Consider the following 23,748-nt stretch of genomic DNA (forward strand, 5'->3'; position numbering starts at 1 on the left):
CTTCATGTTAGTTTGAGTATCTTCTACTGTTGGCGCGTCGATCGTCGTTGGCAGTAGATTTTTGTTTTTTCGTAACTTCGTCGCACGATCGTGCCGCTTTTTGCAAAGTTTTGAATTTGTTAATCCTCTTCCGAAGCGTACAAGTCTAACTTGAACATGGTAAGTAGCCTTTCCTTCCAGAGCATTTAACTTGCTGTTCGTATTGAGCACGGAACGTGTGCAATTTTCCGGGTTGTCACGTACGCTTTCAAACAGTCTGTGAAGCCATGCTTACCACTATGAATCTCAATCGTTGCTCTCTCCCTACACCGTCTAGGCTCGAAACGCTGAGAAGGCGATGTGAGTACCAAGTTAATTACGTCACAACAGCCCACACTTGGGCCTGGACACTGACCTGACATGTGGCGTGTTTCGTACCAAGGACCACCCTGGCGCGGTGGAGAGCCGCGCAGTTGGCCGAACAGGGCAAGGGCGTTCAGGAACGGAGGCCCTTTCTGGCCTCCAACTGCCACAACCTGAGGAAATGCGAGAAGTGGAGGATGCAGGTCATCCGAGAGATCGCCAAGAAAGTGGCCCAGATACAGAACGGCAAGTGCACTTCTCTGTTGAACAGCCAACCTGTAGCTGTAAACCCTGTAACACACATAGAGTTATTATAATGTACTCTAGAGGTTCAAGTGGCGCTAGTGTGCTGACGCAAATTGAAGCAGACAGCAACCAGTCCAAAAATGACTTCCGGTAATGCATTCCTATGGGAAAAAGTGAGTGCATTTTCTCCTTGCGCTCGATCATAAGAGCAAATATCGCAAATAATTCGTACGTACTAGGTAGCTTAGAACATTTCTCAGTCAGGCCGACGAAAAAATTGGTCAGTTACGGCGTTTTCTTTCAAATTCATCGCATTAAGAACGGTGCTAAAACGGCTTCGTACGTGTATTTATGTGCACTGTCGGACACTGTTAGCGCGAACACGACGTCGGCGCTTTTCAGCATGAGGGATACACGTGCCAAACGAACGAAAAACATCTGGAAATTAACGGAGACGGCAAGAACTACGCAGTAACACTGAATCAGTAAATACCTGTGCATGTACGATTCAAAATAAATTGAAGGCCACGTAATCTATTCCGATAAGTAAGTACCGCTTTATTCTTTCTTCTCTGAGCGAAGATGATATTCGTTCTACGTTCAAAATATCACCCGCACGCTCGAAATCTTTGAGCCCAAGTGCCCGATAAAAGCTGCCCGGCAGAGAAAACAATACGAAGAGACACCTTTCATAACCTACGGACTTTATTCTCTACGGTTTGAATGTTTTTATCCGCTCATGCACGACGGGGTCATTTTCATATAGTGACAGGACTGGCGTAGTATCACTATGTAAGCGTCACCCGAATGCTGGCGAGCCTTGAACACACTCTATATTCCTTTCGATTGTAATTTTGCTTTGAATCGTCACTTGTTTTTACACACCTGCTGCGGAACACATGTTTTGGACTGAAATGTAGCGAAGTTCAACATCGTTCACTGATGAAGAAAAATGCGCTAACCAAGGCAATTACACTTTTACAGTGTTAATCAAGGTGTATACTATTCGGTACGACCCAAATAACCAAAGTGTTCCGTGTTATTTTCTGGCGAAGAGTCAAAATGCACGCGCGTTTTCCCATAGGAATGCACAGGAGCACCGCAAAAGTAGACTGGTTGCTGTCTGCTTCAATTTGCGTCACGGAAGTTGCATAGACACTAGCGCCAGTTGAACCTCTAGCGTACATTATAATAACTCTATGGTAACACACACACAGAGTCCAAGTCATCCAAATTCAAAATATTTACACTGCATCGCACGCTTTCTTTTTTCCTTTTTTTTTTTTTTTTTTTTTTTTTGTGCTTAGTGGTATTATTTTTGCCATTCCTTGAAGTTTGTCCAATGAATGTACTATCGCGGACAATATGAGCTGAAACAGCGCTCCGGCCTGTGCACGGTACTACCTGCGCCGCCTGTCGCATCGCTCCGCAAACACGCCGCACCCTGAGGTTGAGATAAATAGACCCTTTCCGAAATTCAGTGCCATCTGGTGGTTTGTAAAGTAGTTTAGGTTTTGCCATATCAATGGCAGAACTGAACTTGTATCGGCACCACGACTTTCGCAAGTCAATGGCACGCGAGGAATTGTCCAGTGTGAGTTCTTTCTCAACCACTTTCAGTTCGATGATGACCAAAAAACCTGCATTCAGAACAAAGCTACAACCAACTCAGATGCCTCGAGAAAATTATACACACCAAAGTGCTTTAAAGCCGATTGTGTGCTGCCCACAGATTGACTAAATCTGAGTTATTAGAAATAAACGCTTACGTAGCGCTTGTGTTCCATTCCCACGTCGCGTCGTACTGACCCCCCGAATGTACAGGCCTCGCAAGATCCGCTTAGGAGCATCTTCAACGTCTTCCTTTATCAGTCACTAGGAGGCCGCCATTGGTACGGCACAGATGCCGTTCCACAGATGATGATAGTGATCAAAGTGGCCAGACTGAATTTCGGGAAGGGTCTATTTTCACTTGCGCTCACTGCGCCGCTGCGCTCTTTCGGCCGTCTGCTAGCGAAAATATTCGCCAATGGAACCACCACCACGATGCGTGTGCCGTGCAGCCCAATGTTTCCAGCTAACATGCATTTCAGTGTTTTTCAAGAAAGCGCCTAAGTGTAAAATGCATTGTCACGTTCGTATCTTCTCGAGGAGCGCAGCATGACGGAGCTTCCTTGGCCCCCAAAAGGTGCCGATCTGAATATCATCGAACAGGTTTGGAGGCGCATCAAGGTAGTCATGTCACTGCGTCCCCTCTACCGTGCCACTGCCGACGAATTGTGGGAAGCGGTGAGACGTGAATAGGCTTCGGGCCGAGCCAGACTTCTGGGCCGCGCTGCATTATTCCTTAGCAGAGAGGATGAGAGCCCTGGTCGCGGGTTAGGGGAGAATGACACGGTATTAACTTCTTTACTGCGCCTCGGGACCACTTGAACCGGACTTCTGCTGATTAGAACAAAGCTTGCTTCTACGGTTGCGACACACTGTTTGGTTCCGTTAACCGGCGCATGCTTAACTTCCACGCCGGCTATTAATTTTTTATGTCTGACATTGTCCTCTGCGAATATTCTTCCGATGAAGTTTCAGGCTACTTCTCAGGACAATTATATGACTGTTTGTCACACTTTATAAAGACTAGAAATTTATAAATAAAACACTGGTGTTTTGTCATCAACTTTTCTTGTTTGAAAGAAACACGTGGGCCCGGTAATACTAAAATAATATTCTTGAACATTTTTATTGCAATCAAGGTTACAAAACCTTCGCATTAACATGTATTGTTACCGCTGTTTTTAAACAGCTGTGCTCAATGAAAAAGAAAAAGAAGGAAATACTTTGGAGCCGGCCTAAATCCGGTAAAAAGATGTTAATTAATATTTTACGATGTCCTACTTTGTAGATGCACTTAATCAAATAAAAGCAAGCTGCAACGTAATTTCATGGGACTTTGAAAAACGATAATCACAGCTGCAATTTAAGATAGCACAACATTTTTTCTTCCCCAGTCAGCGTTTTTTCTACTTGATTCTGCGCGATAAAATGAAGCAAATAAATTGCAAAAAAAAAAAATGGAAGGCAAATGTAACTTCCTCCCCCCCCCCCCCCTTGCCGCCCTACCGCACACACTCCTGCTGTCGCACACTCCGTCTCGCTAGCAGACGGCCGGAAGAGCGCAGTGGCGCATCGAGCGCAAGTGAGAATTTATTTCGGCCTCAGGGTGCGCCGAGCACGGCGACAGGCGGCGCAGGTAGTACCGTGCGCCGGCCAGAGCGCTGTTTCAGCTCATATTGTCCGCGATAGTACTCACACATTAATGAGCTGAAAAGAGATAACACACAAGGTTTCCAGCCTTGCCCAAAATAAGTTTTTGAGGCCGGAGCATCAATTTAACACCATTAGTTCTAAGGTACCCATGTCCTCCGCTTGAGCATGTGTTGATACTAAACTTCCAATTTGTTCATTTCTTACCTTCAAAGTTAGAAGTTCTATATGGGCAATAGGTAACAGGTGACACAAATATGATAGGTAAATGTCCTGTGAATGTGCTTTTCACGTCATGGCATAAAAACCTGAATGCCATTACTTTGTTAATGAAAGGAATTTCCACTGCAGTTTTTGTGCACTCAATGGGTGCATTAAGTCCGTGCTCCGGAGTGCGAGAGTTTTGCTCTCCTTTCACTAAACGGACAGGAGTGTTGCCGGAGACTGACACTCAAGCATGCTCTTCTTGCACCGAGTGTTTCTCGGAGCGCGAGCAACTTCTTCGCACTCCGTGACTTCATGTCCACAAACAAGATGGCTGCGCTGGGAGAAACATTGTCGAAACAGAGGGCACTCCCGGACTGCTGCCCCTTTTCAGTTGAATAGTGCTTAATCCAGCAGGTAAAAACGAGTTGATATCAAAGCCAAGACAGCAATTAGCGTTCTGAAAAAGGTTTGTCCGTGCATCTCGCCTGAAAACAAATTCATCTATTGAACGATCACGTGCTGATAGCACAGCAACAGAAAAGTTGTTGAGATGAGGAGACATTCGGACCGCTGCCATTTTTAGAATGCTTAGCGCAGTGAATAAAGATACTTGGGTTAGAAAGCCGAAACGTCAGCATTGCGGAAAAGGTTTGTTCTTGCACCTTGCCTGAAAACGAAATCATCTATCAAATGATAACGTGCCGATAGCACAGCAACAGAACAGAAAAGTTGTCGAGATGAGAAGACAGTCGGACCACTGCCCTTTTTAGAATGCTTAGCCCAAATAAGGATACTTCAGTTAGAAAGTTGAAACATTAGTTAGCGTTGCGAAAAAGGTCTGTTCTTGCATCTTGCCTGAAAACGAATTCATCCATCAAACAATAACGTGCCAATAACACAGCAACAGAAAAGTTGTCGCGATGAGAATACAATCGGACCGCTGTCCTTTTTAGAATACATAGCCCAGCGAATAAGGATATTTCGATTCGTAAGCCAAAGCATCAGTTAGCGTTGCAGTAAAGGTTTTTTTGTGCATCTCCCCTGAAAACGAATTGATGTGCCATGTATTGAACGGCCGGCGGCGACGTAGCGCATCGGCGGGTTCCGTCTTGCGCTGCAAGACGGAACCACGGAACATCTAACAAGTTTCACAGTTTCCTGCGTCAATAAGCAGGTTCAAGAATGTTGCCTTTAATTTAAATCTGAACAGCATGCATGGTCAATAAATAGGTCGGTCAAGGTAACTTTTCACATATGTGCTCGAAAGAAGTCTTCAAACCTTTCAGGAATATTGGAATTGTAGAAATTTATTAACATTGCTGTTTCTTTTACTTTACAGCCTGCCGCTCCACACAGGCCTTCATTAATTTATCTTGGAAATAATTTCAGCTTGCCAACCCAAGAGATATTAGGTTCATGATAACTATACTGTCAGAAGGAGCTTGTGCAGTTTGTCTATAGTTTCGGTGTGTCGCGCTCCTGTACGCTATGCTCTGTTTAGTTGCTGCGCTCGGAGTATGAAACTTGGAGCATTGGAGTAAGAGCAAGAGAGTGCGGACTTAACATGCCCATTGAAACAAGTGTGTTCAGTACTTTCCTCCGCTGCCCATTGACCAAATTTCTTCATGTCCTTGTAAAACAGCTGGGTTGGGTGAATTCCGTATAAGGGACCTGAACGATGAAATCAACAAGCTTCTACGAGAGAAAGGCCATTGGGAAGACAGAATCAAGGAGCTGGGGGGACCAGACTATGGGGTAGGCTTTTTTCTCGCTTTCTTCGCGTGCCTTTTTTGTGGTGTCTGTTGTCGTGGAGGTTTCTTTTTTCTGCTTTTGTCCGAGCAAGTTTGCAACTGTTTTGTTGAAAGTAGGTCTAAACTTTTGTATCCCATTTTTTCTTCAGAAAGTGGGGCCAAAAATGTTGGATCAAGAAGGCAGAGAAGTTCCTGGAAACCGGGGGTATAAGTGAGTGTCACAGTGTTCACTTGCCAAAAAGTCGGTCCCAAGTTACTGCAGGTTTAGTTTCATTTTATGAAACTTTAGGTTGTACTTAGAGTACCGAATAACTCAATTTCAGTGATGGAACTGCTGTGCTATTTGCGCCAAATTGCACCATGAACGGAAGTTTAGAAAAGAAAAATTTATGTTTTATTATTGGTTGATTCTAATATTCAGAGAAGTAGAAAGAATCAAAAAGTGTACAAATATGAATTTCATGGCATCTCTACCCACCATATACCGTAATATCCTGAGTCATCGCCCATCCCCGAGCCATCGCCCACCCCATTTTTTGGGCCAATATCGATTTCCGAAAAAACACCGAGTCATCGCCCACCCCTTCGAATACCCCAGCGCGGACACTGCGATCCGCGAACACTTATCCTACCCGAATGACGCGGCTGCGGACCTTACAGTTAAAGGACGTCCGTGACAAAGTAAAACGAAGGAGGGAAAGACACTTCTTTTTGTTTACGCATTTCCTCCGTGAGCGACCCCAAAGTGGTCGTGTATCCGTGCGAAAAGAAAACGATGGAGATAACAAAATAAGAGTTTGTTAATGTAACCGCGGAGTGTTAGGTCAAAGTCTGTCTCCGCCGAAGTAAGGTCACCGCTAACCCGCTCCTTCTTCCCGCCCGTCGCGACCGCGGTTGTGCAATATTTTAGGCAAAGCCAACGCGTAAATAAAGCTTTGCTGGAACGCCCTACACAGACATTTGCAGAGCGTCCCAACCGTGCATTGATAGCCCGCCGTGCACGGACGCACGTATGTACGCACCAAACAAGAAAGTTGCGCAAGAGCTTGCGATTGACAAGGCGCCCGACTTGGCCCGACGCGGGCCAACGCGACCGCCGGCTTTCCCGCTTTCCCAGCATTGCTCTTGGTCGCTTCTTTGGTCCGCTCGCTCGCTCGCTCGTTGCGCCTGGTCGGTTTTTCTATTTTCTTGTAGACTTTTCTTTCTTTCTTTTTTTTTTTAAATAACTAGGAGAACATAGTGGTGACATTCTTTCATGGGACAAACGTTCGCGCTATATGCAGATCGGCGGTGTTTCTAGCGCGTATGCAAGCAACGGACTTCGCTATAGTAAAATATTCTTTCGTGAGCATTTTTTCCTATCAAACAATGAAACTAAATCGAGTTTTGAGTTTGATGTATCTCTTGTGCATCAGCGCTTGATACGCAGAGAAGAATAGGCGGTTTTTTCCGCTTTTTTTCAAGTGTTTGTGCTCACCCACCGAGACATGGCCCACCCCACTTTTTTAATGAATTTCAGGCGGTAGGGGGGTGGGCGATGACTCGGGATATTACGGTAGTTTGTTTCGTCTTAGGTCAAAGCACATTCGAAGGCTCACGCAAGTTGCGGGTCATTCGCTGCACTTGATTGGTTTAGCCGATCAAAAAGAACACGTAAAAGGAGGCAAGTGCCATGATGTTGCGTTTTGATGCTGCGAATCATCCGGCCAGAGCCATTGATGCTGGGCGTGAACCACTCTGGCCGGTTGATGCGCGAGCAGGTTGTTCGCCAACATTGTCTAAATTTCCAGACGATGTCGTCGATGTCAGGAACTAAGAATCTCAAGAAATCATTGCAAAACAATGGGGTTGCCGATTGCGGCTACTGTAATAAAACAGAACCAGGGTCTTGTACTCCTGATAAGGTCACTTGATTATCATGTCTGCCAGATGCCGTCGTTTCATGGCTGCGAAGTACCGTGGCACTTGCACTGCTTGCATCGACCGTCACCGCCTTTCACCAGCGTGCATGCGTCGAGCTTCACTGCTTTGCACCTGAGTGCTAGGAGCAGCGACTGACGTGGGGGAGCACCTGGTTTTGTGCGATAAGCATGCAAATTATGCTCAGGATTATTACAGGCCGATAGTAAACATATTAAAACAGCGCAAAAAACACAAGGACAAGCAGAAGAAGGGACACAGGCACAGCGCTGACCCACGACTTACTCTCTTTTTCGTCTTCTTAAAACACATCAACACAAGAAGGAAAAGAATAGAAAGAGAAGAATCCCACGTGTGGGACATCTTCACTGTCATGTGTCATCCGAAAAATTTCTAACAGAAATTGCCATTAAAAAAAAAAACAAATAAGAAAATTAAAAAGTAGAAAAATATAAATTTCCATCGTTTCACTTCTAACTTTACATCGTTTAACTTCAGTGGGCTTCCCAAAACATGTCATAGTGGGGGTAGCGGAGTCCCTTTTAAAATTGTACAGGAATCCCCTTAGCATACTTGCATTAGACAAAAACCTGCATCTCGACCGATGATAATACCATATTTGCACAGCTTCTTCCACAGGATTAAAAAAGTGGCTGATATATACAAAGTCCCTATAGTCTTCTCAGTGCCTTCCAAGTTATCTTGTTTGTGTGCTTCCATTGAGAGAGCAGGACTTCAACGTGTAGGGTGTGGGATAAAGCATTGTTTCAAACATGTAGCATGTGCTGTCAGGGTCGTTTATAAAATACCCTTTTCCTTTTCAGCTAGGTGACCCGAAGATCTTCACTTTTGGGTCACCTAGCTGTTCATTCTGATAGATGTGGCTGTTCACCTCGGTTAGGTGACATTTTAATTTTGGCTAGACATTCACAAAAAATGGCTAGGGAAATTCGTGAAGCATTTTACATTTGGCCACATGGTCCCGATCTCCGCATCAGCTCAGAGTCAGTTATGCTATTCAGTGAAGAGTTTGAGTTTGTTCGTAGTTCGGGCACATTTGTTTAATACTTCGTTTCAGCTTCCGTGGGAGTGATCCTGTGGCTACAATCACGTACGTGCAGCCTAAAACGGTGTCCACACTCCACGAGGCCACATGCGTGACAGGGAAGCACAGAGCATTGGGGCTCGCACTGTAGTTTTGGCTTCGCTCAGACCTGAGGTGAAACGATGTAAAGTTATCTATTTTTCTACTTTTTAATTTCCTTTCTTATTTGTTTTCTGAGTGGTACTTTCTGTTAGAAAGTTTTCGGATCACTCATGACAGTGAAGATATCCTACATGTTGGACTCTGTTTTCTCATGTTGATGTGTTTTAAGAAGACGAAAAAGAGAGTAAGTCGTGAGTCAGCGCTGTGTCTGTGTCCCTTCATCCACTTGTCCTTGTGTTTTTTGCGCTGTTTTAATTAAATATTTACTATGCGCCACCGACTAGCCCACCTCCTAACATTATTATAGGTTTACCTTCTTTGTCCTAATTGCAAGTTAATCTCTAAATTAAAAAAAAAAAAAAAAAAAAAACAACTGAGCAGTGAAAGAGAGAGAGAGAGAAGAAAACACAGGTCTAAATATACTTGAATAAATGCATTAGGTCACAGTAGTTCCCATGCAGCTGTCGGTCGAAAGAGCAGCTAACTTTGTTGTAACTGGTTCCAAGGTGTCAGCTTCAAAACACAAGTGTAGGCTTTTATAATATTTTTGAGTTGTTGTTTTTGCAGTGTATGATATTAGAGTCTTGAGTTTGGTAGGTTCATTAACCTTACGGGACGCATTTTTATTGGTAGACGTGTTAGCGTATATGCTGGTTCTTGCTGGCGTTTTACAGAAATTATATTTAGAGGCTAAATAAATTACCGAGTGTAAAATGGAGAGGGAAGAGAGGATTTATCCCAATAAAGTTTTTCAGTATGATTCACTTTTCAACCATTGTTGAATACCGATTGTAAGTGAAACCTGCTCTGATTAAAGCCTCATTTAAGAAGACTGTTTTCTTTTTACACCCTATTTATTCTTATCACAAACGCAAATAAGTAATATGCTCGAGTATTGAAGAGGAACCCTTAATCACTATCATCAATGAACTCATTTAGCGATCCAGTCACTTTTTTTCATTCTCAAGTGACGTGTAGCAGATGTTGGCATCTGCACCAAAAGAGTCAGTCGCTGCTCCAAACCAATATTTTGGCTGTTACAGAACCTGCTACAAAACTTCAAATTCCACTTCCATCACTGCAATTTGCACCTTCATCAATTAAATACACCTTATAAACCTTTTCTTGACACCGCTTGTGCATTCTTCTCATTTTTGTTTAAAAATATTAGCCAAGGTTTGGTCTAGTGTTTATCAAGCAATGAAATGTTCGTTTGTTTGTTTGTTTTTATTTACTTTAGATATATTTGGGCCCCAGTTATGATTTACTTGGTTTCCTTGAGTGATTCTGAAAGCAAAATGCTTTCCCACTTCAGGTACTTTGGAGCAGCTAAGGACCTTCCAGGTGTGCGGGAGTTATTTGAACAAGAACGTATGTATGCAGATCTTATACTCGAGTTGTGGAACTTATATAAAATCCCCAACCAATGCCTACACCCGAAAGGTTAACTATCCCATTTTTTTGGTTAAGAGTCCATTGCATAAAAATTGTGAAGACATTACCCACCCCCCTCAATTTGTGATGTCAGATGAAACTCCCTCAGCCGCCGCACTTACGATTAAAAGAGAATTTGCTGGGATCCAAACTTGGTAGGTTAGAAGGAAATACTGGGTTACGCTTCCAACAGGAATGAGCGGACCTTATTTTACTGTCATTGTGGCATAGCAATAAATGTATGTGAAACAAAGAATTGCTATGAGCAAGTGTCCAAGATATTTTAAAAACATCATCGTTGGACTTAATTTAATTTAAGGCTTAATTTAATAATAGACAGTACAGTCCCAGCTCTATGAGTGCTGCTTTAATTTAAGGCTTAATTTAATAATAGACAGTACAGTCCCAGCTCTGCGAGTGCTGCTGCCATCTTAACATCATCTTTGTTGCCAGTGCTCTTCTCTCCCAACCCCATTTCCGGTTGTACCATGCGCTAGAAGTTGCTAATATCAGTGAAGAAAAGAAAACCTGCGGCGCATGGGCCACCCACAAAGAGGTCACTATCACATTATTTTCTATGTGGATTTATGAAATTGATCAATGTAAACTCAAAATTTCAGTTACACGTCGAAAGATCCCCGGATATTAGCCACCTCAGTGGCAGGTTCCAACGGAAGCTTATTGCGGAGAATGCGACATGAAACCCAGATTTGGGTTGCACTTTAAAAGCTTCGCGGGCGGTCGAAATTATTTCTCGGCTCTCCACTGGGGAGTGCCAGACGCCCTTAATCAACCCGAATTTTACTTTTTGGATCCCTGGATGGTATAAGGTAATCCTCAATCTCTCTCCAAGACGTGCCAGACGCCCTTTGTTAGTTTGGCACACAAACTTCCAAAACTCATCTTTCGCAGTTCTTGCTATGGTTCGCAAAGCGGTTTTCAAACTGTCGCGAACATGCAGCACCGCCTCCGCCAAGACGCACTCGAGCTGAGGTGATGCGGGACATTGACGCGGACTACTATGGCTACCGGGACGACGACGACGGCCTGCTGGTGCCGCTGGAGCAGGAGCAGGAGAGGGTGGCTGTGGCACAGGCAGTCCGGGAGTGGAAGATGCTCAAGCGGGCCGCCATGGAGGGAGACAAGGCCGCCGCAAAAGAGGCCAAGAAGGGCGACAAGGACGAAGAGGACATCTACGCCGTGGAACCAGAGGTGCGGTTTGAGAAGTTCTATCGCTTTCACAGTGGAACGGAGGTTCTCAAACTTTTATATCTCAAGAGGGTTGCTCGGCTACCTTCGATGGCGGCCAAGCAACCCTTCCCAGTCTTGGCATTATTGCAGTAAAGCAGCACAGAAGCCTGTTATGGGCCTTGGAAACAATAATTCATACGCTAGGGCAGCATTGGGAAGTACTCTGAGTATGTACTGATACTCTACTTAAAGTATTTTTTCTGGTATTTTCTGAGAAAAGTGCAACTCTTGACTTCGAAGTTCGTTCCCCGAATTTGGTCCCATTAAATTTGTATCCCAAAATGTTGCTTTTTAACAAACAAATGCATCATGGAAGTTTGTTTTTTGCTATATCGAATTCCTTGCTATATCGAACTGATCATAGAATTTTCTGCTGTTTGTTATAAATGGGTTTGACTGTATTACTTGGAATGGGCTATCTTTCGGTGTTTAAAAACATACAGCAAATCAAGCCAAAAATAGGGGTGGGCTATCTTCAGGAGTGGGGCATCTCTCGGGATTTTTTTCTAAGTCTGCGGAAACGAGGATAGCAAAACAAGTAGGTGCTTAATTTCATTTTGTGATCTTGAATATTTAACACAAACACCATTCTGTGGAAATTTCGTGGTTATAGGCGCTTGGAAACAGTACCAAAGTACAGTACTCGCATGTGAAGTCAATCAGCCAGCATGCACAGTGACACCGTGACGGTAGCACGCACCATACTTGCAAACTACCCCACAAAAACCAAATTAGTCGTTGGTTTTCTAGACAACAGGAGTTTAGTTGGCCAGAGTATGGCAACATTGTTTCCCACTGTAGATGATCCAGTGCAATACGACTGCTAGCCTAAGGTCTTTAACGGGCATCATGCACTATTGGCACGACTACACGCTCGTACGAGGCTTATTCAGATAGAAACGGTTTAACTATCCACACTGCATGCCTGCATGACTTGCATGAGTGACTGGGTTGAAGAGAAGGAAGACAGTGAAGGCTGGTTGAAAGACGATTAAAACAAAAAAAGGACATAAAAAAGGCAACGGGCTACTTGCTATTTCTAGAAAACACAGACAAGCACAGAAAAATTTCTTCCAGCAGCGCTTAGGACTCTGGGTGACTGGCGTCCCGGCGACCGGTGTTGCAATGTTGCGCTCGTTGCGGCTTCGCCTCTTGGCGCCTCCAGATTTTGCCACTGGGGAACAAATGCGCTGAAAGTCGTCAGCTTTTTGTTTATATTTTGATGTCTATGTTCGCATTCTCCTTTCTTGAGGAATATTGCTTAACAGCAAGAAATGAAAATGCACACACACAGATGCACAGCGCACATAGAATAGCTCTTTAGCCTCACGCCATAGTCGGATATGCTCTGTTTCACCTTACGATGGATGCTACCAACTGCACAAACAAATCCATAGTTTGTCTCATGACTTTGCACTCAACACGTCGCTCGACCCAATTGAAAAGGCACGTGACACTCTCCGAGCTATGAATCTACTCCGGTGGCTCGTAACATCCTTTGCAGTCCATCGTAATATGAATCAGTGTATAGAAGTGTGTGCCGACTCGCTGAGGCCAATTCGGGCTGCACGGCATAAAATTTATGTATTTGTTTTATTGTTATTGAGCTGTCTCCATGTCATCGCTGCCGCTTGTTCGGTCAAAATTAAGCGGCTGACACAATCTTTCGCAAGTATTTAATTGACTCTGCACTTTCACCCGCAAGAAGGCCTGGCTCACGTTTTATTGCACCGGTCTGTTTCCAATGAGCCAATAACTGCCACATGAGATGGTTCCATTCCGGTTCAAGTTCAATATCAAATGTTTGATTTTGGTTACGTTTTCTTCCGGTTGAGTTAAAAATAACGGTTTTGCTGCGGTTTTCGGTTCGAGTTTGGTTCGACACCCAGGTTAAAAGCTACATGCTAACTGCGCATAATTACAACAGCTGCTTTTGTTGCTTCTCGCGGCTCCAGAAATGACACCTTGTCCTGAAACAACTATTCAGCTTTGGTTGTTTCACTGAGGACTTGCCAATGTAATCCTCGAAGGAGCATAAGCCAGTGAGACAATCAGGCCGTCGGTCACCTCCACTGCAATGATGCTGTTTCAAGGGCAACTTTCCATGCGTTAGCGAATTGTGCCATCAGCCCGCTGGCCATTCCGTGCATAAGGCATCTAATTCCATAACCCTTCTATTCCCCCCCGTGCTGCCACCATTCCATTCCCATTACATTTCGGGGTCGTGAAAGTGCGGAATGATTCCGGAATCATTCCAACTCCAGAGTGGCAACTCCTCAACACTGGTCTCTATGGCTTGGCTGTAAAAGTGTGTTCGTGCAAGCATTTCTCTCGAAGATTTGTGCCTCGTGCCATTCCGCACGAAAGTGCAGAACGATTTCGGAATCGTTCCAACTCCGTACCACTGGAGAGTTCACGGCAAAAAACACTTATATTCCCATATTTTACAGCTGGTAATCCTTCTGCTTTCCAAAGGTGCACTGAAGCAGTGAATCCATTTCTTTATTGCTGTTTCAGAGTGATGAGGAAATGGAGGATGAGCCTGCAGCAGAGTCTGCAGAGGAGCAAGCAAGGTTCATCGCTCACGTCCCTGTGCCGTCACAAAAGGAGGTGAGCTACCACTTGAATGCCACATTTGACACCATACCAGTAGTTCCAGGCAGTTGGGGTGGCATGGTCTGCTTGACTGCGTCGTATACACCCCTCCTCCCTCATGTTCAATAAGATGTATGTATAGCAAGGCTGGCAGTGTGAAAATACAAGTTTCTGCACCATCAACCTTGTGCTTGTTGCATGCCTGATATCTTGAGCGCACTCCTCTTCCCATGCGCTCCAACTCTTTCTATGGTTTACTGATTGAGGAATTTTCAATAGTACTCAGCAAGTTTATGATTAAAACCATGTTTATTTTCACTAATTAAAAAGTTAATTAACAGATTTTAGTTAATTATCCATCTTATTGTTATGATTACCCCCCTATATTATGTCCCCTGGCCGTACAACTCGCCCGCACAGACTGCATTAGTGTAGCTTTCACAGCTTTTTTTTTTTTTAAACAATCTTAGCCCCCTATGTTATATCCCCCTGATCATATAACTCACCTGCACAGACCACATTAGTGTAGCTTCTGCAGCTTTCTTAAAAACAATCTTAGCCCCTATGTTATGTCCCCCTGGCCGTATAACTCACCTGCACAGACCACATTAGTGTAGCTTTCACAACTTTAAAAAAAAAAAAGTCGTAACCCCTTCTGTTATGTCCCCCTGGCTATGTAACTCCCCTGCACAAACCACATAAGTGTAGCTTTCATCCTAGCCCCCTATATTTATATTAGTGTAGCTTCCACAGCTTTTTTTAAATCAATCCGTAAAGCCTGCGAAAAAAGACCCTGTACAGTATATGCTGCATACCCTAGCTCGAGGCTCAAGGAAAAGCCATCACTGCCACTAGCTGACTTGGCTTGCCTCTTGGGGCTTGGGGCCAGTCTTCTATAACTACAGTCATACTACCAAAAAAATTTTGACGATTGCATATTCTTATTAGCACAGTGTGAGCACGGTCAACCGTAATGTGCAGCGGTTGCTAAGGTTTCAAAACAGGTATTAATACTTATATGTTGGGATTGAAGCATCTTTAGTAGAGATTCAAGATATGCGGGCTGTAGTAAAACAGTTTAGGAGGTTAAAAATCACTGAATTTTTCACCGTAGTAATTCAAAACTTTTCTAACACCCTTGTTTCATCTTGGAACCTTAGATTCGAAAGGAACTCGCAGCACCTCTAGTAGCAAGCAACTAACAGCAGCGGTCTTTTTCAGGTTGAAGAGGCCCTTGTGCGAAGGAAAAAGCTGGAACTCTTGGAAAAATATGCCAGCGACGTGTTACAGCAGGAGTCTGAAGATGTGAAACAAATGCTGGGTCTCCAGTAGCTTCTGGCCTTTCCAATGCCATCTGTTGCGAGGCTTTAATTAGCTTGTTCTTTTCTTTTGAGAGACATCTACTACATGTGAATACACACACATGTTCATTCGCTTCCACACACATGTTCATTTGCTTCAATTTTATGTACAGAAGGGTTAAAGTTGTGGTAGTGTCTGCCAATGTGATCAATGCTTCCAGGGGAAGCTTTGTACATAGTACCCTGTAGGGAGACACGAAATGACCCATTTTAGTTGCGAGGTTCCAATATTTTTGGGGAAATAAAATCACAGTGGCAAAATTGGTGTAGGTATTTTATTCTCAATATCAATCTTTTCAAAATCCACTCTGTGCTTCTTCCACTGGAAATGTGCACCTTGGCTTTCTTTCTCGGTTCAACAGTTCTTACCATAATGGACTGAACAATAATGTTACAAACAACAAGACATGCAAAAACACACAAGCATCTTTGTCTGCAACATGTTTAGCTCCTGGCAAAGTGTGCAAAAAGCATCCCAACAGTGCCTTAAGTACACAAGTGTGCTATTTTGTTGTTCCCTCCTTTCTCCCAGCTTGCAATCACCAAGTGAGTACTTTGGGACAGGTTTCCACAGTAGTGCACAAGAAAGTATGGACGAGTTCGTGCGATTCTGGAAAATGCTTGCGTCATGTCAGGATTTATGCAACTGAAGCCTCCTTTTAGGCTATAAATGCATCACCCATCTCTCTTTTTTGTGGCATTGCCATAACAAAGAGTCAACCACAAGCATAGGAAGCTCACACAGAGGCAGACTTCCCAATCTCTCTAGCTTTAGAGAATCTTCGCAAACAGGAAAAAGAGTTACCCTTCTCCTTACACTGACTATTCCTCTTACACCGGTTGGAACCCCTTGAACCACCGACATTCTAGGATTTTGACCTGGGATGTCAGTGGTTCTGAGGTAATCACTATATGTCACACCCGTGACGCATGCCTCGACTCTTTAACGCGCCGATTCCACTGGGTGAATAGTCTCGGTGCTGCAAACTATTGGTTCTCCATAAAGTAAAAGGGCAACCACCGCATTGTTCTGTCCAGGGCGGACGCCTCCATGACGCTTCGGCCGCCCATGTAACTTTGAAGCACTTCCGGGATGAGCACGGAGTTGTCCTTCTGCTGATTGCTCTCCACCAGGGCAATAAGCATTCTTGGAACAGCGCACGCTGTACCGTTGGCCGTAGACACATGCCTGGGGGTCTCCCCCAGCGACTCGCGGCACGTGATGCCCAGTCGTCTGCTCTGGTAGTCTGTGCAGTCGGAGGCGCTCGAGATCTCCCCGTAGGCTCGGTGGCCCGGCATCCAGGCCTCAATGTCAAACTTGCGGTAGGCGGGCTGGCCCAGGTCGCTCGGGGGCATGTCAAGAACCATGAAGTGCAGTCCGAGGCTTGTGAACAGGTCGCACTGGATCTGGGCAAACTCCTCGAGGAGGGCATCGCTCTGTCCCGGCGGAGCAATGCCAAACATCTCGACCTTGTTGAAGGCGTGGACACGGAACAGGCCCTTCTCAGACTGCGTGCAAGAGGCCATGGGCGTGGGAGGTTGGTGAACGCTGGTGCTGGGTTTTGTTTACTACGGGCCACCAATATAGGGTAAAAGGGAGCTGCTTAAGGCCTCTTTATTTTTACTGAAAGCCACATGTGAATATTAAGAGTTCTGCTGCAACTAGGAGCTGTCAAATTTGAGATTAATCTTCCTTCTTGCACTGCATTATCAGTTAAGTTTAACTCGTCTCACCCACACATTAAATTTTAGGAATGAGTATTGGGGCTTTCTCTGTCGCAGCCCCCGCTGTCTATCCTTTTACCATGTGTAGATGACACCATCCACCGCTTATTAAAGAAACTCATTGCTCTGCAGTGCGAGCACTATTATATCTGCTTTATAGCCACTTGGTATTAAAGGGGTACTCCACCGATTTTTTGAGCTACCTCAACTAACTATATTTTCTGACTCCCCGGCTTTTACTCTCTCCGGTATGCTATTTAGAATCGCGAAATTCATAATAGTTATTGCGAAATCGGCAAATGAAAATGATGCAAAAACCAACATTCAAATATACGCGCGCTTTTCAAGGCCGTGACGTCAGTGGCAGGCAGGCTTGCCAGTCGAGCAAGCAGCCAAAAAATAGAATATGCCAATCATTTGTTCCGTGCTGGAGCGCGGGTACTGCAGCGAGCTTCCCAAGCATTCATTTGACACCATGAAACTGCTTCGAATCAGTTTAAAACGAAATCTACAGCCCAAAGAGTGAACCCCTGCCTTCCAGTGACGTCACTTTTTCATTGTTGCCAGTAGAGACTTCGAGCTTGAAAAACACGGTGAGGACCAAAACTGTAAATTCAATAACTTCGCGAAAAAACAATATTTTGACCTAATATTTGGGATACTATTTTCGCGATGTTTGTTGGTTAGTTTAGCAAAATTTCAAGCAAATCGGAGACAATGAAAAAATCTGTGGAGTAGCCCTTTAAGTCAGGCACGTGGACACAACATTAAAATTGTTGCTAGACAAATAAGTTATTTTTTGCTAAATAATTTAGTTAAGAGGGTTTAATGCTCTGACATGCATCGTCATCAGCTGAACGACGAGATGAAGCACACACAAAAGAAATCAACGGGCGGGAGAGCATATTGTTCTGATAGCTGATAGTATTGCTATTTGGTAACTCTATCGGCCCAGTGAATGCTGGTATGCTACTGGAGTGAACTTGTGCACACATATCGAACTGCTAAAATCAGCGTTGGGTAAAGTATGTAAAAAAAAGTACTTAAAGTAATGTGAAAAGTAAATGAGGGACTATGTACTTCAAGTAAAGTAGAAAGTACATTGGGCACAAGGTACTTGGAAGTAAAGTACTGCAAATACGATGAACTTTCAAAGTAAAACAAGTACTTTATAACAATCTCTTATGATGCTCTTTAATTTCCCTATACAGTGTTTTTTTTTTAAGGGTATGCATTGTTTCAGGGGTGCATCAGTTATTTTTGGAAATTATGGTGAATATTGGTTAGTCACATCAATTGGCCACAGGGTAGTTGTTTTACTCTTGCTGACGAGCTATTTAACACAATCGACTTGTAAGAAACTTATTTGTATTGGTCTCCATAGCCGTCATTACTTCACTCGTAAAAATTACCACATGAGCGGTGCGTCGTCTGCTCGCGTTTCTGGTGAGAGCAGTTTTTCTGTATTCTGGAGAAAGTAGCTTTTCCAGTATTTCTTCAGAGTTGAGAAGGTTTGTGACACAATTTTAGTAAGACCAAATTTGGGGAAGGTACTTTGAAGCCGAGAGTTGCACTGTCCTTGGAAAGTACCAAAGTGCAAATTTTCTAAACCTACTTTAGTAGTACTTCAAGTACAATGTACTTAAAATATTGCCCAATACTGCCTAAAATGTAAACAGACAATAGATTTTGGATGTGTAAACAAATCTGAAGTAGTTCCACAAAATGTGGATACCATTCCAGAGAATGCACCCCCCCACCCCCGTTCCAGGCAATATGAGATGCAATGCTCAATCTGGCCTTGCACTAACTACACTTGCAGCCCCTGCAAGCTTCGTTATCTCTTGATTTGTCAAGGAGTTTAGAGACTAGGACCTAAGCTGTCGGGTTTTTAATGCTCATGTCCACGAGAGTACACTTTTGAAGATAAAAATTTGGACGTAAAACGACGAGCTCACCCATGCACATTGCCACTAGCCTGTGTTTTTACTCTTTTCTCTGATTTTACCCTGCTTAAAGCTGCTCTGCCAGTTCCATTTTTTATTAGTGCTAGAGCAAATACACTTTTCCTGTGCAATTTCCACTTACGTCGGAGGTGACAAATTTCTTTATTGTTGCCGGTTGCTCCTGCTCTACCATCGTGCTCTGCACAAAGAGAGTTAAGATTGCGTCGTAAACCACTTACCGCCCCTGAGCCCTAAAGGGTCGTTCACACAGTTGCGTTCAAGTGCGACTGCAACCACTTGCGCCTCGTTAAGACTGTTTGCGTCTCGCTGTTGCTATGGCAACCCTTAAGACGAGCCAATGGGGAGGCGCTGTACTGCACGACGCAATGCAGTGCAACGCAGTCAATGCAAATGTGTGAAGCAGCCTTAATGCGCACAGCACCTCAACCCCCTGCAGAGCGGAAGGTGACCTTCAGCGGCTCTTTGTTGCACATGCTCTGAGTCAACACGCACATGTATAACATCTAGCGATCCATCCAGTCGGAACGATAGTCAGATTTTGTCCAAGCACTGTTGGCGAAAGGTCTGTGGTACTGTCACTGGTATCTCCTCTTCCAGTTACTGCCTGCCATCTAGCCAGACCTGGCATATCCCCAAAGTGCCAGCCGCTTCCCAGCAAATCATAGGAAGAACACATCAACGCTGATTTGTAAATGAGCACATAAAACGCTCGTTCAGAGTTTACACCGCGAACCAAGCGAATGACTAGCAAAATTATGTGATATGTCTGCCAACATGTTTATATATTTTTGTTTTCAAATGTATGACTGCAGTGATACTATTTACGATATCCCTGGTCAGACAACACAACCCCAAGACTGCAGGCAAGCAAAAAATAACACAAAAAGATTTTGTGTATGTGTCGTCTTTTACTTTCCTGCAGCCTCAGGGTTGTGTTATGTTTACGGTTTTGTGTTTTAAAAGTTCTTTCATTTTTTTTTCCTACAGCTTTTGTGTTTTTGGGTATCAATTTTTGGTGTCGGACAACAAATCGGGGCTTAGGTTTACGAAAATGCGACAAGAGTATAAGATTCCCCCAACTCCTAGGAAACATTCGTAACTCGAATACTTGGAAAATTTATCGATACCAATATGAAAAGAAAACGAGATAAGGTATGTGGTTCTGAAGAAATAAGCAGCCTCGCACACAGTTCAGCGTGGGCTGTGGTCAACGCAAAGTCGAGCTCTAGATAAAGATTTTTTTTTTTCACAAGCAGGTCAAATTTGGTGTTTTCCAGTTTTCCGCGATTTTGATAAAACCGGCGATTGGCGGGAGAGTTAATTTTTGGGGTTTATCCCGATTAATGTTCCTCAGAGATGCCCACCAACCCCTAATTTTGGCATGATTTTTTTTTTTTTTTTATATAGACACTAGGTGACTTTTAGTAACTGGTGACCTCGCCAGAAATGGTGTTACTGAGCCACAGCGGGAGATAAGCGAACATTTTTTAATGGGAAGGACGGCCGTTTTTGGTTCATTGCTCCTCCCTAAAATCACAAATTTCGCAGGACACAAAATCTAAAACTAGCATTTTTTTCAACTTTTTTTACTGCACACCAAAAGTTAGCCCACTCCATATTTCACCTGATTAGCTTTCGATTTTAGGTGGGCTATCTCTCTGGATATCACCTTAGTTATGTCTAATCTTCACCAGCTCGTTTGCACCTTGACTTTCTGTTCAGTAATATCATTGGTGTAAGAAATGAGAATTTGCAATAAAGAAGTAGATAGTGCTCTCTGATAACCAAAAATAATACCCATTTCGACTATCCTTAATAGAGACCACAGTCGGTTGTGATGGAGCTAAAACAACTGCAGTTTCTGCTGACCTGCGTGGATCTCTGTTGGGGGTTCAGACAACCACAAGTCTTTCCCTTGTGCAAGGCTTACTTTCAAATCAATAAGAAATTCAGACTGTTATAACCAGCATCCGAAGCTGAGCATACACTGTGTCTATGCTGAGCACAAGTTTCTTTGCTTCTTGCACAGGGGTTACGATGATGTCAAAACGCCAAGCTTTTATTAGCTGATCAAAAAAAAAAAAATAGTGGATAGACCTCAAGGCATCTAGCATTAGGGCCTACCCACTATCCTTTAAATCAAAGCCAATCAGAGCTTAGCGACATTGTGTCGTCACCACGATTCCTGTCCACGAAGCAGATGACTCGCTCTCCGCATAGGATTGGCGGTGCTACACATACCCATAATTTGTGGCAGTCGCACATTGAACTGGAAGCATCCTGCTCGTGGCTACCGTTCTGGATGGACAAAAAGCTATCCGCTGCTTCTTTTTTAACCCAGCGACAATGGGGCTTTGGACCGCAGGCAGCATCCTTCCCAGCAAGTCAGCTTGCTCACCTTAACCGACGAGATCTCGGCCCTGTAGCAGCGGCTCACGGACACCATCTTTATCGGCAGGTCGGTCGAAGTGAGGCACTGGTCGCGGTAGAGGTTCGCCAGCGACATCTCCGACGTGCCGGACAAGCAGGCCTCCGTGCCCCAGTGGGTCTTGAGACGGTAAACCTGGCTCCGCTGCCCCGTCGTAGCCATGCCGCAAGCCTCCAGGTCGTCCGGGTGCAGCACGTCCGGCACGGTGACCGGTGTGAAGCCCAAACCCAGCAACCGATCGAACGTGTAGTGAACCAGAGCTTGTTCAAGATGCGCCAGGTCTCCGCGGAGGAAGTAGGTACGCTCACCGCACAGGACGTTATAGTTGGGGTCCGCTTGGAAGAGGCCCATTTTGTTCATGAGCACTTCAAAACGTCTCGGCACGAAGTCGAAAGCCGGTTTCTCGCCGACCGTTTCGACCGTTACCGGGTTGCCGGTCGCGTTCGCCAAGACGTCGGGGTGGGTAGCGTTCGGCAGGCGAGCGACGGCGCGCAAGAGATCGAGCCGCAGTCGCTCGTTGGACTCTGGCTTCACCTTGAGTTCATCCCAGAGTTTGCTGAGTTGGTCCAGGTCCGCCTCGTAGCCGCGGCGGTTCAAGTTTTCCTCGATGACGTGCCGGTTCTGCGGGTTGCAGTAGAATTCGATGTCGAGGTCGAAGAGTCTGGACGACCCCTTCGTGAATCGGCGCACGGGGATGAGTCGGCCGAGATTGGCCGCGCCGAAAAAACATCGTAGAATCAACATGTTAGCTTTCCGTGCCCGTTTATGAGGCTTCTCACGATTGAAGTTGCAGGATTAAGGTCCTACGGTTATGAACTCATATCGCCAGTCGACGTTCGCCGACATTCATGCCGGAACAGTGGGGGCAGACATTTTCTTTCACTGTTCGTGGACGAAGGCAGGGAAATCCTCCGTAGTCGGCGCGTTGAGACTTGCGGAGTCGAGCAAAACTTTGTGTTATTGTTGTAGTTTCTTATCTTGTGTTACGCTTTATAAATTTTTATCCCACATTCATTCGTACTGGTCACTGTGCTGAAGGGTAATTGAAGATAGCTCAAGGATGATCCACGCATTCGGTTCAGATTTTCTACTTTCGTTTTCATGATATGCTCGCTGTGCGGTTCCCCTAGTTCCTCCGATGCAGAGTTGCGGTGACGTCAGTACGGCGCCGAGCTCTGATTAGCTTTGATTGAAAGGATAGTGGGTAGTCCTCAAGGCTAGATGGCTTGACGTCTACCCACTATTTGTTTCAATCAGCCAACAAGAGCTCGGCGTCGTTTTGACGTCCTGCGCAAAAAGCAGACGACTACCAGCCGTGTACCATTTTAATAACTGCGGTAACTGAAACAGTCTTGGGGTGGGATTTTGTTAATTATCCAAATCCAATTCGAAGAATATTGTTTGGGTAAAACGGGAAACTTATGTCGCTTCGGCGAACAAAGAGCTGTATTTAATAACACTCCCTGTCCATTAGTGCCGCGGTGTCACAATCTTTGGCGGAAGAAGCTGGGAACGGAATGCCAGAGAGCTCTAATTTTAGAGAACACAGCGGGTTTTCGACCAAGCTGGCCCAGCCCGGAGTCTGGAGGTGGAGTCGTTCTGTAAAAAGCGCGACCAACGAAAAAAATAAAAAAGAGAAAATTGAATGGCGTTGTCGTTAGTTTGCCTCGCGGTCTGCGACCGCCGAGAACAGGAAGCTAAGATAACAGTCGCCGTGCTCTCCTGACACGTACCGTGTTGCTACAAAGTATGGCCTTCTTTTTGTATTCTTTCTATTGTACTTGTAGATGTTAAACCGAGAGAACAGGGGATACCGCAAACACGCGTCCACTGCGTTATCAGCGGCAGACGCGGTTGCAGACACGTCGATAAAAACCATGGAGAGCTTTCCCTGCGTGCGATGAGATTTCTCGTTTGGCCGCGGCCTCGAAAATCACGAATCCAGCGCTGTACTTTACAAAAACTCAAGCGGACGCGATTGTGGCACGACCCAACGCGTACCAACGTCAGACCGCCGCATCACACGCGGATAACCTCGACCGGTATTTTCTTG

At 44.8% G+C, this 23,748-nt stretch overlaps 2 protein-coding genes across 2 annotated transcripts; one reads left to right on the top strand and one right to left on the bottom strand.

Annotated features, from left to right (window-relative positions):
- The first annotated feature begins 9 nt into the window (after positions 1–9).
- Positions 10–15,840, top strand: LOC8024201 (pre-mRNA-splicing factor ISY1 homolog). The gene is made up of 9 exons (XM_002404584.5): positions 10–159; positions 317–339; positions 422–588; positions 5,699–5,811; positions 5,957–6,018; positions 10,250–10,305; positions 11,330–11,580; positions 14,137–14,229; positions 15,436–15,840. Exons 1-9 carry the CDS (start codon positions 157–159, stop codon positions 15,544–15,546), a joined length of 879 nt encoding a protein of 292 aa, XP_002404628.2. The 5' UTR covers positions 10–156; the 3' UTR covers positions 15,547–15,840.
- Positions 15,837–23,582, bottom strand: LOC8024202 (serine--tRNA ligase, mitochondrial). The gene is made up of 2 exons (XM_002404585.5): positions 21,666–23,582; positions 15,837–17,084 (listed from the first exon to the last, which is right to left on the bottom strand). The coding sequence occupies exons 1-2, from the start codon at positions 22,437–22,439 to the stop codon at positions 16,563–16,565; spliced, it is 1,296 nt and encodes a 431-aa protein (XP_002404629.3). The 5' UTR covers positions 22,440–23,582; the 3' UTR covers positions 15,837–16,562.
- Positions 23,583–23,748: the final 166 nt, after the last annotated feature.

This window comes from Ixodes scapularis, unplaced genomic scaffold, assembly GCF_016920785.2.
Source record: "Ixodes scapularis isolate PalLabHiFi unplaced genomic scaffold, ASM1692078v2 PGA_scaffold2__306_contigs__length_199485367, whole genome shotgun sequence".
Classification (NCBI taxonomy): domain Eukaryota; kingdom Metazoa; phylum Arthropoda; class Arachnida; order Ixodida; family Ixodidae; genus Ixodes; species Ixodes scapularis.

Bases quoted from the DNA above. Each gene is read 5' to 3' on its own strand.
- LOC8024201 (XM_002404584.5), top strand. The intron at 340-421 runs GTGAGTACCAAG...TTTCGTACCAAG, and splicing joins CGAAACGCTGAGAAGGCGAT to GACCACCCTGGCGCGGTGGA. The intron at 10,306-11,329 runs GTATGTATGCAG...GCGAACATGCAG, and splicing joins GGAGTTATTTGAACAAGAAC to CACCGCCTCCGCCAAGACGC.
- LOC8024202 (XM_002404585.5), bottom strand. From the start codon at position 22,439: ATGTTGATTCTACGATGTTTTTTCGGCGCGGCCAATCTCGGCCGACTC. The intron at 17,085-21,665 runs GTGAGCAAGCTG...TCTTGCACGCAG, and splicing joins CCGAGATCTCGTCGGTTAAG to TCTGAGAAGGGCCTGTTCCG.